The 18,851-nt window shown below is 38.2% G+C and overlaps 1 protein-coding gene across 1 annotated transcript in view; it reads left to right on the forward strand.

Annotated features, from left to right (window-relative positions):
- LOC128857698 (homeobox protein goosecoid-like) overlaps positions 1-17,138 on the forward strand; it is a 56,652-nt gene extending 39,514 nt beyond the window's left edge. The window contains exon 3 of the mRNA XM_054093443.1: positions 16,867-17,138. Within this exon, the coding sequence (XP_053949418.1) occupies positions 16,867-17,138 (272 nt within the window). The remainder of the gene's footprint in view (positions 1-16,866) is intronic.
- Positions 17,139-18,851: the final 1,713 nt, after the last annotated feature.

Below are 18,851 nucleotides of genomic sequence, written 5' to 3' on the forward strand. Positions count from 1 at the left end.
AATTACCGTTATCCATTCCTATCTTTATCGATATAATTATCCTCATTTGATTTCTTATTCTTACTTGCATCCATATACATATGTGTATATGTATCCTTATCCGTACTCCCTCTGTTAATTTACTTTAATATTTAATTAATTAAATTAAATTAATTTTTTATCCCGCATTACCGTTATCCTGTTCTTTCTTTACCCACTCTTATCCCTACTTACATCCTTATCCGTGTACATAACTATGCCCAGCTGGAGTCCTTCTTTTTGAATTTTAATTTTTATCCATCATTACCGTTATTCTTTTCTATCCACATAATCATCCTCATTTGAATGTTTATTCTTTCTTGCGCCTTTATCCATGTGCGCATCTTTATCCCATGATGGAAAGAATAATGAGATGGCGCCTATCGTGGTCCCGTTACTTTGCTCTCAGCGAATTTGACAACGAGTTACGTGATTTTAGCTCCAGTGAGGCCAGATTACCATTTTCATAACTTGATTTAGAATTTTTTTTTTGTTATTTAGTCTGAGAGTTTTAGTTCTTTCTTCATGACATTTTCCTGTTCTAATTAAAATGTAATGTTTATAATTTTGTAAAATATACATTTTTTAATAATTATTTAATAATTCACTTAGTTTTATTTAGCTTTACTTTTTTTAACATCTGGTGGCATTGCCCGCGATTGCCGGTGTTGTTGGCGTTCTTCTGCTTTCGGCAGTCAAATCTCTCTCTCGCTACTGCAGTATTGCCTACCTTTGGATATAAAAAACGCACTACAATTCCCATTCAAAGAAAATAACACAACAAATTTTTATTGAATGATTTAAAAAACTTTGTATGCGTGACAAATTGTCTTTAGAATGTGCGTTTTTTTTTATAAATGTGTTGTGCTTATGTACAATTTAATTTATAAGTTATTTTTGTCAAGCGAGACTCTTTTGTTAAGGGAACGACTTATTTGCTATATTTGAGGTTATGTAACTAGATAAGATACTCTTTTTGTAAAAATGTCAGTAAGGTTTCTTTAATATTTTTAGGTATTTTGTTGCTTATTTTTATAATGAATACACCTCTTGATGCCCTATGTCCCACTAAAGATTGATGGCCGGAAGAAACGATTACACCTCTATGGTTTTAATCCGCATTCAGTAAATTCAAACGCCTTTTAAAACGTGTAACAAGTTTTCAATCTTAAGAAGAGTTGAGAGAGGGACATTTAATATTCTTCCATAACCTTAAAAGGAGCAAAAAATTAAATTCACACTTGCAAAATATCAAATTTTATAAAAACCAACTAATTTTCATTAGCACTAAAATCTTCTCAGAGTGACCTTTTTTAACCTTCTTTTGTATAATAATACAGTTTTTTTTAACCTAAAGTTTCGGTAGCTTTAAATTAAAAGAAAAAGAAACAAACACGAAACTTCAAAATTTTCGCATTTTCGGTATAAAAAAGCACTAAATTTATTGCGAAGAGCAAATGGTTGGCAATACTGCACAACTCAGCAAACGTGACGTCACGTACTCTCTGATGGGCGCAATCTTCTTTCTATCATTCTTGTCTTTATCCTTATTCATATTCATAGCTATGTTTGATTTTATCCATCTTTACCGTTATCCTTTCCTATCTTCATCTGTATTCGAATTCTCATTCCTACTTACATCCTTATCCATGTGTGCATCTTTATCCTTATACGTATCCTTATCTCTATTCGCACCTCTGTTGTAAGAAAACTGCCGTCATATCTCTTTTTACGCCAGCAAATCAGCTGATTCCTTCAAATTTGCTGAGAGCCGATGAACGGTTCAATATTGGCCACATTTCTATTCAGTGCATCGCGACTAGCAGCTGTAAGCTTACTTTTATGCATCCTTATTTTGGTCCTTGGCCTAACCTATGTCCACTTTTGTTTATGTCCTCCTTGTTCATTTCTTTTTCATATACATATTTTTTTAATTTTGTTTAACCAAATTTCTTATTTAATTTTTATTTTCTTAAATTTGTTTCTCTTCTTTTATTTTATTACTTTTATTTTAATTTATCTATATTAATTTAATTTTTTTATGCTTCAAGTTTTCCAATTTTTATTTTATTTTTTATGTCTTAATTCTTTTTTTAATTTTTTATTTTACTTTTATCTAATTTTACTTTCTTTGTTTTTATCTGCTCTATTTTTTTTACTTTCATTTTTTGATGTTTTATTTTATTTATATTTGGTTTGGTTTGTTTTCTTTTATCTAATATAATCTTTTATATCTACTTCAATTTTTATTTTACAAATTTTATTTTAATTTTTCTAATATTATTTTTTCGTTTTTAATTATATTTGCTTTATTTTATTTTATCTTATTCTCCTTTTTTTGATCCCTTTATTTTAATCATACTTTTTGTCATTTTTATTTATTTAATTTTATTTTATCTAATTTTATTTTTTACCTAATTTGATTATATTATTTGTACTTAGTTTTTTTTCTTTTATTTTATCTAAGTTTTTTTGTTATTTTATTTTTTGAAATTCTTATTATACTAACATTTTATTTGTTTTATTTGTTATCTAATTTAATTTTTTTATATTTCAATTTTTTTAATTTTTGTTGTACCTACATTTTATTTGTTTTATTTTATGCTATATCTTATTTTCTTTTTCATTTTTAGTTCATAGTTTATTTAAATTTTATTTGTTTAATTTTTTCTATGTTCTAATTTTTTTCATTTTTAATTTACTTAGATTTTATTTGCTTTATTTTATCTACAATATAATTAAATTTTATTTTTTAATTTCATAATTATATATACTTTGTATTATAATTTAATTGTTTTATCCTTAAAGTTTTTTATTTTATTTGTTTTATTTTATTTTATCTAATTTAACTCATTTTCATTTAATTCATACCTTATTTTTTTACATTTTTGATATATTAAACTTTGCTCATTTGTTATTTTATTTAAATTAATTTTATTAGTTTTTTATACTTACATTTTTTTGTTTTTTATTTTATTTATATTTTATTTGTTTCATTTTAATTTTAATTTCAATTTTATTTTTTATTTGTAATTACTTTTTTCTTTTTTCAATTTGTATTCACTTCTACATATCAACCCCATGCATTTTATCGCTTTATTTTGAAGAATATCGATTTTCAATGATTTTTGCCATCTCTCAATTCTCAATTACCTTTAACACACCGCATATGTGAACGCAGCAACACAATAAACACATGTGTAAATATGTACATGCATATGTATGTTTCCTTATGTGCGCGCGTTCTACCAGAGGGTGGTTACTGATCTCGGTGTAACGAAAGGGTTAAATTGCCTGTGCATTCCCTTACCATTTAAAGGACAATTCGCCTTCCATACATAGTCATATATGTATGTTTGCACGTAACATTCATATACATTTTAAAGGCTTTCTCCATATTGTTGTTGGTTTTTTTCACCTTTTTATTGTTTTTGGTTTGGTATGCGACTGATATATGCGCGTGTTAATTGCATCACAGACACTCTGCTCCTTTACCATTTGTAAATGTGCTTATTGCAGCACTCATGTGTGTGTATGTATGTATGTGCCGCAAATATTTATTACCGTTACAAATTGTAACTAAATGAAAATTTTCATTACGTATTTGTTTTTAGTTTATTTGTTGTGTGAGTGCGTGCTGGAGAGTTTTTTCTTTATAAGTTGTTGGTATTTTCAAGCGAAGCACCTAAAAGTAGGCCAAGCCAACATTTTAAAGTTTCTCGCTCTTTAAAAGCTAGTTGTACTGCAATAGTCGTAGTTATATTAAAAATTAATGGCACTGAAAGGTCGCATAACGATAATGCAGATAGCTCTGTGGCTGATTTCAAGCTCGCCAGGTAGTGAATGAGAGCAATCGTTGGTGTGGGGAATCGAGTAAACAACCAAGAACACGAAGTATGAACGGCTATGATTTGGCCTATCCAACCAAACCGTCTGCGTTTGACAATTAGCTCGATGGGGAGTTCAATGGTCGATTCCAATAGGTCCGTATTAGAAATGAAGTGCGGCTACCAGATCCTTAAGAAATCAAATCTAATTAACAAGAAATGTTAAAAGACAATATTTGAATCCTCAGCTTATGAAACTCGTATAGGTTTCATGACGTCACATGAAGTGGAGGAACTGGGAAGATTAGAGAGGAACATTTTAAGAAAAATATGTGGACCAATAAAGTAAAAGCACTTACACTTATCGGTCTTGTTAAATAGTGACAGCTGCACATGTCGCGGAGAATGTGAAGATCCCGTTACCTGACCATGACGGCGAGGAGCTGGACTTTATCAGTGTGGCCTTAGAGCTGGAAAGTCACACATTGGCCAGATATTCACAATACGTCAAGTCTTGGAAAAGACCCATGGAAGGGGAATGGACACACACCATCTTTTTGTCGCTTTCAAAGCTGCATTCGACAGCATGAAAAGGAGTGCCTATATTTCGCGATGTCTGAGTTTGGTATCCCCGCAAAACGAGTACAGCTATGCAAGATGGCGCTGCTCAATACCAGCAGCACCATCAGAATTGGAAAGGACATCTCTGAGCCGTTTGACACCAAACGAGGTTTCAGACAAGGTGACTCGCTGTCGTGTGACTTCTTTAACCTGATGTTGGAGAGGATCGTACGAGCCGCAGAATTTAATCGCTCAGGCATAATTTTTTATAAGAGCGTACAATTGCTGGCGTATGCCGACGATATTGACAACATCGGCCTTAACAACCGCGCTGTTAGTTCTGCCTTCTTCAAACTGGATAAAGACGCAAAGCGAATGGGTCTGGTGGTGAACGAGGACAAAACGAAGTACCTCCTGTCGTCAAACAAACAGTCGGCGCACTCACGTAACGGCACCCACGCCACTGTTAACAGTTATTATTTCGAGGTTGTAAAGGACTTCGTAAATTTAGGAACCAGCGTTAACACCGGTAACAATGTCAGCCTTGAAATCCAACGTAGAATCTCTCTTGCCAACAAGTGCTACTTTGGACTAAGTAGGCAATGAAGTAGTAAAGACCTCTCTCGACGAACAAAACTTACACTTTATAAGGCTCTCATAGACGAGCTTGACGTTCTATCGTATGGCGCAGAAGCTTGGACGTTGAAAATATCCGATGAGGCGTCCATTGGAGTGTTTAAGAGAATTGCGGAAGATTTTTGGACCTTTGTAAGTTGGTAACGGCGAGTATCGTAGGCGATGGAACACTGAGATGTATGACCGGTTGACTTCGTGCCGAAGGAAAACAAACGGAGCTGAAAGTATTCGATTCTGTACCATCTGGTGGTAGCAGAGAAAGAGGAAGGCCTCTTTAGCGTTGAAAAGATCAGTTGGAGAAGGACTTGGCTTCACTTTGCGTTTCCAACTGGCGCCGGTTAGCATGAGAAAGAAGCACCTAGCGGGCTTTGTTATAGTGCCAATCAAAAAGAAGGAGAAGATTTTATATAAATAAATAAATTTCTAATATTCCTCAAAAATATATATTCCAAACTATAAAGAACGTCCCTAACGCATATATAGTCATTGTACACAATTTTAACAAGAGGTAATTTTGCGCCAGTGAATGTCAGCTTCAAAGTAGAAAGCATCGTTGCATTCACCCATTTGACATGTGCCAAAATGGCGTACGAACATTTTTCATGCACTTTTGAGCAAATTAGATTTCCTAATTAAATTTTCAACCAAAAAAGAAGCAACAAAAATGTGCACGTCCGTTGGCGAGAAAAGTGCAAGAAAAATAATGGAAAAAGCTAAAGCTGAATTTGTTGGGATGAAAGCAGGATTAAATGCACATAGAAGCATAAAAGCTGAAATCACAGGCACTTTGCGACAAGTCTTGCTGCTGTGAGTGTAGTGACTATTGTATGCGTGTGTGTGTGTGTGCGTGTGTGCATGTGTTTGTGGTATTAATATTCTTGCACTACAGTGCATTTATGACCGTTATTCTTTCATTTATGGCTATGCGTGTGTGTGCATTAGAATGCCTCGTTGCCGCCACTGAGTGGCAACGTTAAGCTGTATTGCCATTTTGACAGCTTTGACGCTAGCGCAGTTAGCTGCATACAATCACATGCCAACTTATTGTGCTACACACATACATACTTACATATACTCACATATACATAGCACATATTTGCATGCGCCAACCAACACACACTCGAGCGCATATTTTAGGCATCTCGCAGCAGTGGCAGCGTTTATTTGCTTGCCTTTTGGTTGGTTGCCTGGTTGGTTGGTTGGCTGGCTGAGTGGCCGTTAATACCAGCTCGCTTCAGCTAACATGTATGCGTATGCCTGCATGAATATGCGCTTGTGTGTATGTATTTTTGCCGCTTTCATGTGTGTGTGTGTGTGCGTGTGCGGGTGAATTTTAGTGCCGCTTGCTCTGCAAAACATCCCACACATCCATTTATGCACTCATACATTTACGCTTCCCTGAGCTGCTTAAAGTAATTAACTAGGAAAATTTTAATTGCTAATATGTGGCGGTGTATGCTCATGCATACATGTGAGCGATTGTACGTGTATGCGATTGTATGCGTGTGCTTGTGCTCGGCTGTATGAGCTTTCCTTCATCAGCTCGTTAGCTGGCTTGCGGTTTTACTCTGTTTGCTCGGCGGCGTTGAGCTGGGTGACCTCAGCGTTATAATTTTCACTGCGTACATACATACACACATATGCATGATTACGTATGTGAATATGTAAACATATGTTTATATGGACATATGAATCGAAACATCTTTGCCGCTGTACTCATGCCCTGCTCTTCCACAGACCTTTTTGTACCCATAAAAATGTAATAATAATAAAAAAACCAAAAAAATAAGAAAATATGTCGCTGCAAATTTTCATACATACGATTGTGTGGGCCTGCACATTCAACTTCATAATTATGTACGTATACGTTGTTGTGCCCATATTAGCACATACGTGTGTGTATGTGTGTATGTCATGTAAATTAACTCGTTTTATTTAAAATTGTTAATTAGAGGAATATACATTTTAATTCACACACTCGGGCATGCTTTTTACAACTACAATAAATACGTACTTTTTCCCCCTATCTGCGCCTTTATGCATGCATTTCACACTTTTTCACATGCAACCATTCGCATCAGTGTTGTATGTTTATGTGCACGCCATGCAACTCTGCATTTGTTTGATAATTTTAATTAGAGGAAATAAATATAAATATAATGCAGCTTTGTAGGTAGTTGTGCATATAAAAAGTATTTGAAGGAGATTGAAATTACGCCATTGAAGTGTTGACAAAGTGAAAGCGTAGTGTTGATATTGTTTTTATTGCCTGCCCTGCTACGAAATGAAAGTCCACAATAGATATTTGAATATAGAATGAAATAAAAATATAATGGAATTAAATTAATTAAAATTAAATAACTTTATGTAACACATGGGCTGGACCTAACAAAGAAAACAGTTTTTTTTTTTTGTGCTGAAAATTAGTTTTATTAATCAACCTAATCTCCAGTAAGAACAACGCAATCATACTAGCGCCGCTCTAACATTACGGTACCATTTTTGTAGATCGATTTATCCTTTGCCTCGAGGTTGACCTCAGTTTCAGCGAAAACCTCTTCAGTCGAACAAAATTTCTTAGCGGCGAGTATTTTTTTTTTTAGGTCTGCGAACAGCCAGTAGTCGCTGAGAACCTGGCGAATGCGATGGATGTGTGAGCGATTCGAAGTTCAATTCATGTAATTTTGCCATTTTATTGATTGACTTGTGACATGGTGCATAGGCTTCAAAAAAAACACAATTTTTTTCTTTCCCATATGCAGACATTTCTTTGCAATTTTGGTCTTCAAATGCTCCAAAAACGCTATATAGTATAATATTTACTGTTGATGGTATTTCCCTTCTCAAGATAGTCGATGAATATTATGCCACGTACATCCCGAAATACCGACACCATAACCTTTTCAGCCAATTATTGTGCTTTCGGGTGCTTTGGATGAAGTTCACCAGTGCTGACCACTCAGATGATGATTCTGGAGTGAAGTGGTGGTTTCATGTTTCATCCGTTTCTACATATCGATGCAAAAATTCCAGTTTATTACGTTTAAGTATGGCCAAACACTACTCAGATTCCTTAAAACGTGTTGGTTTTTGGCCAAGTGAACAAATGCAGCATCCACTTGAACAGAACTCTCTCATAGTCAAACGCTCATGCAATATAAAGCCAACTCATTCTTTTGATATCTTTACGATCTCAGCTAACTCACTCAACTTCATCTTTCGATCATTCAAGACGATTTTGTGGATTTTTTTTATGTTTTCTGGTGTTACCGCCTCATTTTGGGGGCCCATCCGCCATCAACTGTACAAGAGTTCGGTAAAATAAAGCATTTCAGTATAGATGAAGTTGCTACCGAAATTTCCAATTTAAATTTAAGGAAGGAAAATATATCAACTAAGGCGCTAATGAAATTGACTTTTATAATGAATGCATGCCTAGATTGGAAATATATACCATTCCAATGGAAAGTATCCGAAATAGTAATGATACCTAAATGAAGTGGCATCTTACCGGCCAATCGCTCTGCTTCCAGTAATGGGTAATCTATTCGAAAAGCTGTTCTCCAAACGCTTAAAATCTATAGTTGCATGTAGAAACATCATACCCCACATCAGTTTGCCTTCCGGGAAAAAAACTCTACCGTCGAACAAATACACAGGATAACACATACAATAGAAGACGCGCTAGAGAGTGATAAAGTCTGCTCAGCAATATTCCTTGACGTTGCCCAGGCATTTGATAAAGTATGGCACGAAGGACTACTTTGTAAATTAAAAGCCCTTCTTCCGTTGCAGTTCACTGACATTTTGGAATCGTATATAACAAATAGGTACTTTAGAGTAAAGCAAAAGCAGGTGTATGCGGAAATAAAACAAATATTGGCCGGAGTACCACAAGGCAGCATACTCGGCCCAGTACGGTACCTACTCTATACCGCAGACCTGCCAGTACCGAAAATGTGCAAAGTAGCTACATTCGCTGACGATACATGCATCTTAGCTGTTGGATCAACTGAAAACGAATCCATCCAGAAACTGGAGAAGTCCATTGACGAAGTAGTCACATGGACTGAAAATTGGAACATAAAGCTAAATGAAGCCAAATCAGTTCACGTGGATTTTACTAATAAAAAAATTATCTACAAACCAGTTCATATTTTGTAAGCAATAGTGCCAAATGCTAATAGTGCAAAGTATCTAGGCATGACTTTAGATGTAAAGCTCAAGTGGAAAGAGCACGTGAAAATGAAAGCTGCAGAGCTGAATCTAAAGACGCAAAAACTCCAATGTCTAATTGGCAGAAACTCTGAGCTATCAACTCAAAATAAACTCCTCATTTACAACCAAGTGCTAAAGCCGGTGTGGACCTATGGTCTTCAATTATGGGGATGGTCTTCAATTATGGGGTTGTACTGCAAAGACCAACATCGACATTATACAGCGCCTCCAAAATAGAGTAATCAGGGGAATCGTTAAAGCTCCCTGGTACGTGCGTAATGAAGATCTGCACAAGGATTTAAATTTAAAAACCGTCTCAGACACAGCCAATCTCTGTGCAGTTAAGCATGCTGAAAAATTAAAAAAAAACATTAACGCAGAAGCTTCCGTACTAAGCGATGAACCAACTGTAAAAAGAAGATTAAAAAGAAAGTAACCTCAAGACTTAGTTGTCAATATTGTTTAAGCTACTTCAAATTGTGAAATTAAAATTACTTATTAGTTTTATACTAGGTGTAATCTTTATGGAATGTAAAGCAATAAAAATTAATAACATTTCAATAAAAAAAATTCAAAAAATTTGGGGGAACACTGCGTTATGCTTCATCGGTTCATTGGTGTCCCTCTACGACCAGCTTTGAAGTCAGCAAACTATCGTTTTATTGTTGTTGATGCCCGCTGATGGAGCGGAACCCCCTTAATACTTTTCCAGCCATTGCTTTGCTGGAACAATATTTTTTCCCATCAAAAAGCAGTGTAAAATTAAAACACTAAATACTTTTTGTTCCATTGTTTTGAAAATAACAAAAGTAGCGTCACTCTTAGCCCAATAACTCACGAACTAATGAATAGAATATCATGAAATTTTAACAGCTGCTTTCTTAAGGTTAGTACTAAATGGAAAGAAGAGGTGACTATTCAGCCCATGTGTTATATGCATTTATACTAGGTTGTTCAATAAGTTTTTTTGCGGTTCGATAAGATTGGGCGTTGCTACTAGCCAACATTTTTTTTACTATATTTTTTGTTCTGTTAGTGCACCCTTCATATGAAGAGGCCTTTCTTATCGAACCGCAAAACCTATTGAACAACCTAGTATGTGAAGTTCCATTTCAATCTGTCAATTCATTTTACGCTTACAAGCCATTTAGTATCGACGTGTCACAGTATTTTCTACAATGGAAAAAATGAAGTATCGCGCAGTGATTGAATTTTTATTTTTGGAATGTAAGCAAAAAAAAAACGAAAAGGAAGGAAAAGCAAAGGAAATTTATGAAGGAATATAGTGAAAGTGTATAAGGGCCTAGGTTAGTTTAGGTTTAGCAGCCACATCGCACATAAGGACAGCGATACCACTTAGACCACGAAACGGGTCCATTGTAAGCCGCAGGCGCTGTGCTAAATTTCATATTGAACCATCCTGAGCTTTGGACAAAGCGTAAATGGTTGTTGATACCTAAAGTCTATAGATCATCCATATTCATTATGAAGTAGGCTCTTAAATATCGGTTTATGCTTTTGACTAGAGCCCGGCGTTGAATTGTTTCCACCAACTCCTCATTCCTACAGCTACGACAGATTTCATGCATGTAGATGCCTAATCTCCTTGAGTGATTTCCTATTTCAGAATGTCCTGTGAAGACCCCTACTAAGATCCTAATTTGAAGACTACACAATTTATAATATTCTTGGCGGGTCCCTTAAGGCCCTAATTTGAAGTCCACTCAATTTTATAGCATTCTTGGATAGACATAAATATAGCCTTGGCTATGTTTACCTAGCAATTTCAAAGGTATTCGCCCTAATGCATCTTTGATTTATAGAATTGATTAATGCGTCCATAACAAGAAGCTTACAAGTTGCGAGAGGCACCCCCATAAAATTATTTATATCCTTCTCTTGCAAGTTGATCAGCCCTACAGCCCCCTGGTATATCTCTGTGGCCTGGAACCCAGCATAAGATTATACGATACTGTTTAGCCATCTCATTACGAGATATTTGCAATACATTCAGAGCCCGTCGGGCAGCTTGGCTGCCTGGTAGAATGCAGATATCTTTCGATGATAATCTGTTTATCTCAAACCATCTTAAGGCTTCATGAATATCCTTTATTTCCGCTTGAAAAAGACTGCAGTGATCCCGTAGTTTAATGGATTCACTGTTAAGAAGCTCTTCGCAATATAACCCTCAACCAATACCGGCATCCATTTTAGATCCGTCCGTGTAGATCTTAACAGGTGTGTTTTTTTTTATGAAAGGGATTTTATCTGAGAAAGCAGAGAATGGGAGGGTGATAATTACAATCACTGGAAATATCCGTAAAGGAGTCAAAGATGGTTGAATTTCCATGCGTGACAGTCTTCTATTGTCAGGTCGCTCTGAGCCTAAAAGCGGAACAGGCCACAGTATTTGCAGAAGAGAGGGCAAGAGCTTTCCGCCAGCAACTAAAAATAAATTCGGAGGTTTGACACTGCCTGCCGAGGGGTAATCACGTACAAGCCCGAATAATAATCACGTACAAGGCCGACTTAGAGTGGCCATCAACTTGAAACGCTACATCCATAAGTAAATTAAGCGCTCGCATAGAGCAGATGACTTAGAGATTGGATGCAGATCACTTACGCCGTGATGTCTACTACGTGGAGTAGTGGCACCCAATGGACATTTGCTAGAGCTTGAGCCACCTCCCGGTCATGCCAGTATGCATCTCTTCATCTACACTAACGAGATCCACGACAAAACAGAACTACAACTACTGGATCGGGCCGGACCAGCATTCACCGAGATACCATTCTTAAACTTCCGATCCCCTAATGCCATTATCGGAGTCCAACCACCACCTATTGCAGACGAAAAGCTTCAGCAGCGTCGTGAGACCCACATAACTTTAACCCAATTACTTTCTGGATATTGCATTTGGTTAAAGTCCTACTTATTCAGAATTGACCCCGATATCCCCATCAAATGTCCAGCATGTGAAAGCACACCGCACGGCACTAACCAACTATTCACTTGTCCCATGAAGTTTACTCACCCAGCACCCCTCTCCCTATAAACCCAACCTGTCGAAGCAGCACGTTTTCTGGGCCTACCTTTAGATGAGTTAGACGAAGATGATCGGTTACCTACACCGCACTGGCAGGGTTTAGTAAACTGCTACAACAACAACAACAACGAGGTATCCAATGCGCGTAGGATGCATGATCAGGGCTTCGCGGGGCCACTTTGACATATACAATTCAAAAGCCTCTCGAAGTTCGCAGCGGTTGTTAAAGGCGTTTGTTCTTCAGGTTAGAAGGGGTCTCATGTTATCTGCGGCTATCTAGTCGTCTTACTTGTGGAGCTCACAAATTCTCCTTAGGCTTGTAACTTATGGATGTACTCCACGTTTTTCGAGCTACATATATAAAAACATGAATTTAAACCCGCGAGGAACACAAATGCCACCTGCTATGGCAGCATGCACATCGGCTTCGGAGATGCAGAATTTGTGTTTATATGTAAAAGGTTCTACAACTGAGGCCCTCTCTTCCATTTGGCACAAAAGGAATTGATGATGATGATGGATTCAGCTTCCCGGGATCTTTTCACCAACAGGCAACTATCAGAGGCGAATATTAACTGAATCATCATCACATAGTCGATACGTGAATTCAATTAGGCCAATATTGTTAGAGTTTTCAATTCCCCTCTATTTCCTGCTTCTCTTTCTTTTCTATTCTCTATCTCGTGTAGAGCAATGTGCCCTTGCTTTTTCTGGGGCCGCCAACCTATCTCGGCTTATAGTAAATAGAAGGTAAATTGGCCGCATTCCTGCGTCCTCACTTCCACGTTTGAGACCTCCATGTGACTTCTGCAGAAAGTGGTCCGTCTAACCTAATTTTAATATAGCAAAGCTTATATCCTATGAAATAACTCTCTGAAAAACCTGTTTGCACAATTCAAATGAGATCCCATTTCCTATGAAGGGAAGAGAAATTTACAGCCATGTCTATAGCAGCAGAGGTCAAAAGGAGTCAGACTACAGCAAAAAATTAAAAAAAATAATGACTACAACAAAGTGTGCGCCACTCTTACTCATCCACAAGCGCTCTTCACGCATGGGAACGTAATTCGATACGCAAAAGAATGCACTTGCAACAGTTGCAACATCTTGAACGCTGTGAGCCAAGACCCACACAAAGGCGTATTTTCAGCTGAAGTACAGACATTTGCTTTGCCTTTTTTCTGTATATTTTTTTTTTTGCATTTCTTTTTTTGTATATCAAATTACAAATAAAACAAAACCGAGAAAGCTGGTGAAGATGCGTTTGTGCAGTCAAAGTGCCGTTGTGATTTGCGTTTTCCGCGTAGCTGCGCCTATATGTATGTGGGACTGCGTGTGTGCATGCCTGTGCTCTCAAACGGCACTTCAGCGCTTCGAAGATACCTACTAAATAGCATTTGTGGCAAATTACTAAATACACGCATGGATGTAGTACTTTTAGAATCCTTTTTTTTGTTTTTTTTTGTTTTTGCTAGACAGAGTTGCATTTAGGCCAAGTGTCATTGCGAAATTTTCAAGCATGCTTTGATATAACGGCATCTTTATACGCTTATTTTCCCCACTTGTGTGTAGGTATGTATTTTTGACATCGTTGATCGATTGCAGCTTGTAAAGTGGGCATTAATTGTCGACGCACAATCGTTGAATGCCGATTTGACAACTGCATTGACGGCACGAGTACACTCGACACGACTCTCTGGTAATGTTTTCCCTATGCAAAGTCCTCTACATCTGCTTTGCTTATTTTTTGTCATCTTTGTTGTGTGGCAACAAAGTAGCGGTTTTCTGAGAATTTTCCAGTATTGCGCTGTATTTCATTTCACTCAAAAATAAATAAATAAATAAATAAAAATTATGAAGTTTCAAGGAATGGTTTAAGGGGCTACTTAGAATCGCTTCGCTTTTAAAGGTAGATTTGGTGGCACTAGTTAACTAAATTTCAAAGGAGGTTAGGTAAGGTTAACCCGGCTGGCATTAGGCGAGTCATAGACTGTCCCTACTGACTGATGGTCCCTAGCGATACCAGATAGAAACTGATACCAAAGTAACTTGTGTAAAAAAATAGTATTATAGAACTCTTGCCTGAGTGACATTAACGCGATGAGATATGAAGATCACTGAACTCGCTCTGATTACTAAAAATTGGGTATGAGTGCATTTGAGTACCGTCCTCACAATATTAGATCAGGTTAGGATAGCCATTCCACACTTAAACCTGATAAGACTACCAGTCTGTTGCGGTGCTTGAGAGAAGATATAAGAGTAAAGAGTGGGGAAAGGAGGAAAAAAAATGTAGCGATTTTGTTTTATCATAACCCTTGAAAGCTACAAGAAACCCTTGAAAACAAGATGTTTGTTTGTTTTGATCTTAGTGTCGCAAAAGCAGGATAACTGAGGAGAGGACGCTGAGATGATTATTCCTCAACGTTCGCCAAGCAGTTGTCACGGTGAGTTTTTGTTTTTGTCGAGACAGACTAGCAAGTAAAGCACCCAGACACAATTAAGTCCATTGTACTGCACTCGGGTTCCCTTTTTAATTTTCTTTAAATCTACTCGACCTCCAAAGAAATCAGAGTAGATCTTATGATGCCAAGGAGCCAAGGCGGCCGCTTCTTAATACATCAGTGCCAATGACCTTAAGCCTGATTCAAGCGAAGGCCGAGTAGACGCACAGAAAGTGTTCCGCCGTCTCATCCTCCTCTCCACATGCTGGGCAGAGTGCACTGCCTGAGATGCCCACCTTCTCCATGTGCTTTGCCCATACAAAGTGGCCCGTCATCAGTCCAACTAGCTGCCTACAGTCCCTTTTGCTTAATGACAGGAAGATCTGCGACAGTCGGCCGGGCATCATCAACATAACATCAGTTTTGTCCATCTGCAACCTCTCTCAGCCTGCTAAGCTCACTTGTGGGTTGGAGTAACCCGTTTGCTAACCGTGGCTTTGATGGCTGCAAAAGGGAGTGGCAGAACGAGCTCCGGGCCCAACTTTCTTGGCCTAAGAGCCCATTCTGGCTAAAAGGGCAGAGATCTCGTTACCCACGATGCCCACGTGTCCCGGAACCCATATTAACATCAGGATATTATGTCACAGTGGGTACTTAAAGTGAGACTATCCAGCAGCCACCAGTTAAGCTCTACAGGGATCTCGAAAGTTGCAGTTTTTGTTTGTTCGGAGGTGGTTAAATCGAAAACGTCAGAAACATCATCAAAGGTGCCGTCACACCAGTGGTATGTAGGGCATACTCCCACTAACCCTATAACATTCCTCCTCCCCCAGGGTGGAAGGACTGCTAAAAGCATTTCATCAAGGTGGAGCCGTGTTTATACTTTTTATAGACACCAGGTACCTGGGTCCTGGTCCCGCTCTTAATTGCGTATTGGAGTTATACGTTATCGATAGCCTCCATTGGTTTATGACCAATGGGGCATCGGAAAATTCCAATATCGTTACTCGATATCGACTTGTCGTCTGTTTGCTTTCATATTGAGGTTTTACATCACGCGTTCGTGCTTGTCGTCTGTTCGTAAATACAATCACCCCCCACAGGAGATCTGTTTCAAAATGGCTTCTTTGAGCGACGCATCTGTTGGGTGGTCTAGCTCAGTCGCATTCACTTTTTCATTCTAAGTCTCGGAGTTTTATTACTATACTTGATGCAAACAGTTTTACTGCTTCCCATTTCTCTTTCGAGTTCAGAATTTGCATTACAAGGTTCTCTGGTAAGGGGACGGCGTCGAGGACATTTGCGAGCTTGAAACGCTCTTCATAAAATCTGGCGCAGTGAAAAAACACGTGTTATGCACTCTCATCTTCGCGGTGGCACTCAGCCATCATATCCGCTGAGAATTTGGATTAGATAGCCATCTGTTTCGCCGTTTTTTCTGCTTATCCATTCATCTAGTTTGAGGATCCATTTAAACTTCCACCGACCTTTGGAGTGATCCCATCTATTTTGTTACTTTGCTATCGTACGTTCGCGCTCGGCTATTTATCTTCAGGTGTCGCTTGTTGTTCACGTGCGTGATACGGTCGGTTGAGTTCCTCTGCTGCAAGTGCTCTGAAAGTTGCAGCTTGAATAGTCTGATAAGCTAATACACCTGACACTGAACTACTTCAAATCCAGGTGCAGGAGGATCTTGCAAATATTACGAGGCTAGTGTCTTTTGACACTATAGCTCTTTGAGAGCACGTGGGCCCTTCATACATCTCGATCGCTTGCAACTTTTTTCCCCAAGTTTATTGATGTCCTCCTCTAGTTCGTCGACCCATCTTGTACTAAAGGACAATTAGCACTTTCATGATGTAGTTAAGGTTCTTAAGCATCAGGCTTTTACGACCTAATGTGAAGTACGAGAATCAATTGCGATTGGTGTGAGTCATGCATACCAGACCTATCTTTAGGTCGAACATATTTTCTACTTTGGGGTTTACGACTTGCTTACTTGTCTTAGAGAAAGGGGAAATGTACATATATCCCAGTTCGGTTGTTAAAACCGGAATTCAGTTGATCTCTTTTAAATCATTACCCAGACCATCAAATTTTGCTTTCTCTTTCCAGGACCTCTAACCAGCAAAGATTTCACCATCGATGGCCTAAATGGTTTTGGTAGTAAGAAAAAGAAGAAGAAACGTCGTCATAGTCGTACGATTTTTACATCGTACCAGTTGGAAAAACTCGAAGAGGCCTTCAAAGAAGCACACTATCCGGATGTGTATGCACGTGAAATGCTATCGCTAAAGACCGAGCTACCTGAGGATCGGATACAGGTGAGTGCAAAAAAATTTAAAATAGGTATTTTAAATTTATCGTGGTTAAAAGTGCAGCTCTAAAATATACTAACTTCCGGCATTGGACACATTTAGGCATACAGAGAATAAAAGCTTACTGTGAAACGACTGAAATAAAAAGAAAATGCAGTAAAAATTGAGTGTAATAAAAAGTTAAATGAATTCGAGAACTCTGCTCTTCAACGGGTATAAAGAAAGATAGAACCAAAGTAGCTACATAGAACCAGTTTAGAGGAGATGTAGCGAATACTCCAACTTGCCTCTCGAAAGCATGAATGTGGTTTGCACTTCGACTTTATGGTCTTTTGGCCCTTTACTCAGCAGAATACCTCACCCAAACCCAATTCCCTTAATAAATCTAAGATATAACTGGGTTGCGTTAAGCGTGTGTGCCTTTCTTACGACCACATTTGGTCGAGATCTCTCGACCTTCTTCGTTACTTTCAAAGAGAAGGTGTGCTGGCGTCTCTGTCGACTGGTTGCGGAAACGATAGGAGTCAGTAGACTATATCCAAAATCTGCGCAGATGGCTACGCAATGTGTAGTGACCTGTGAGAATGTCCGTGAGTGTTCTCAGGACTCTCATGAGTACTGCTATACCGGCATAGCAGTGTGCACGACTTGTAGCCTCACAGCTATACCTACGTACTTAACACCTCTCCACTATCTACCACTCTCCCCGCGGAACTGTCCAAAAAGGAATTACCTCACGAGTTTTTGGAGGTATTATGAGTTATCTGAACCTCCTTTGATTATGCCTCACCGACGTAGCCCCTTAGTTTGATGCCAGCTCGCGTCTCTTAGCTCTTTATTTGTTAGCTTCTCCTTCTGTGTTGTCCCATAGCAAAGAAGGGCTCGTGCCCTATTAATAACAAGGCCGCAGCCTTTCTAGCCAATGTGTTCGCGACTTCACCTGTCGTATTCCCTTAGTTTGGTGTCAGCTCACGTCTCTTAGCCTTATCTCTTTCGATTCTAAGCTTCTTCTTGATGGTGTCTTTGTCTCATAGCAAGGAGGGGATCGGGTGCTATTAATAACGTGGCCGCAGCCTCTCTAACCAATGCATCCGTTAATTCGTTCCCAGTTATACCTATATGTCTGGTATCCATATGAGTCGGTTGCAATTTTGCATTCCTAGCAAGAGTTTTCCGTCTTTGTAACAACTTTCGAACTAAGAACCAGCGGTGATGTTTAATCCCACTAATCGGGCAGTTCTCCGCTAGAATTTGGTCTGCTTCTACTTATGCGAGACATAATGTTTGAAGCTGCTGCCGTCCTCTATGTTTTTACTCTGTTTTTTTTTTGGTAGTTCCTTTTAAGGGGAAGTTTCTTTTAAGGCTGGTAGTTCCTTCCAAGCCTAGCAGGCGATCGAGTTATAGGCCTCTTTGCAAGAAAACATTTTCAAAATGTAAAATTTGCTTGAAGTCAGACTCCTAATCATCTAAACTCCCGCCATGCACTATTTCAAGACTTCAATGAAAATGCTTTAACCGATACTTTCATTGTTCAGTGGGATCGCCCTCATCTGATGGCCTCAGTGTGCTTTCTGTGTGGGTTACTTAAGAGGGTTGGCCTTCGTATACAAGCCGCCGACCTATCAGGTCCTCAGATATAATATTCGTCAAGATATCGATAAACTCTCGTTCGAAATCTCAACGAAGGTGATGCAAAATGCCAAATAAGTGCCGAAAATTATATCAACTCTGTTGGCGGTCGTATTTTATATATGATTTTAGAAATTGAAAAAGGATACCTAT

Source organism: Anastrepha ludens, chromosome 3 (genome assembly GCF_028408465.1).
Source record: "Anastrepha ludens isolate Willacy chromosome 3, idAnaLude1.1, whole genome shotgun sequence".
NCBI lineage: Eukaryota > Metazoa > Arthropoda > Insecta > Diptera > Tephritidae > Anastrepha > Anastrepha ludens.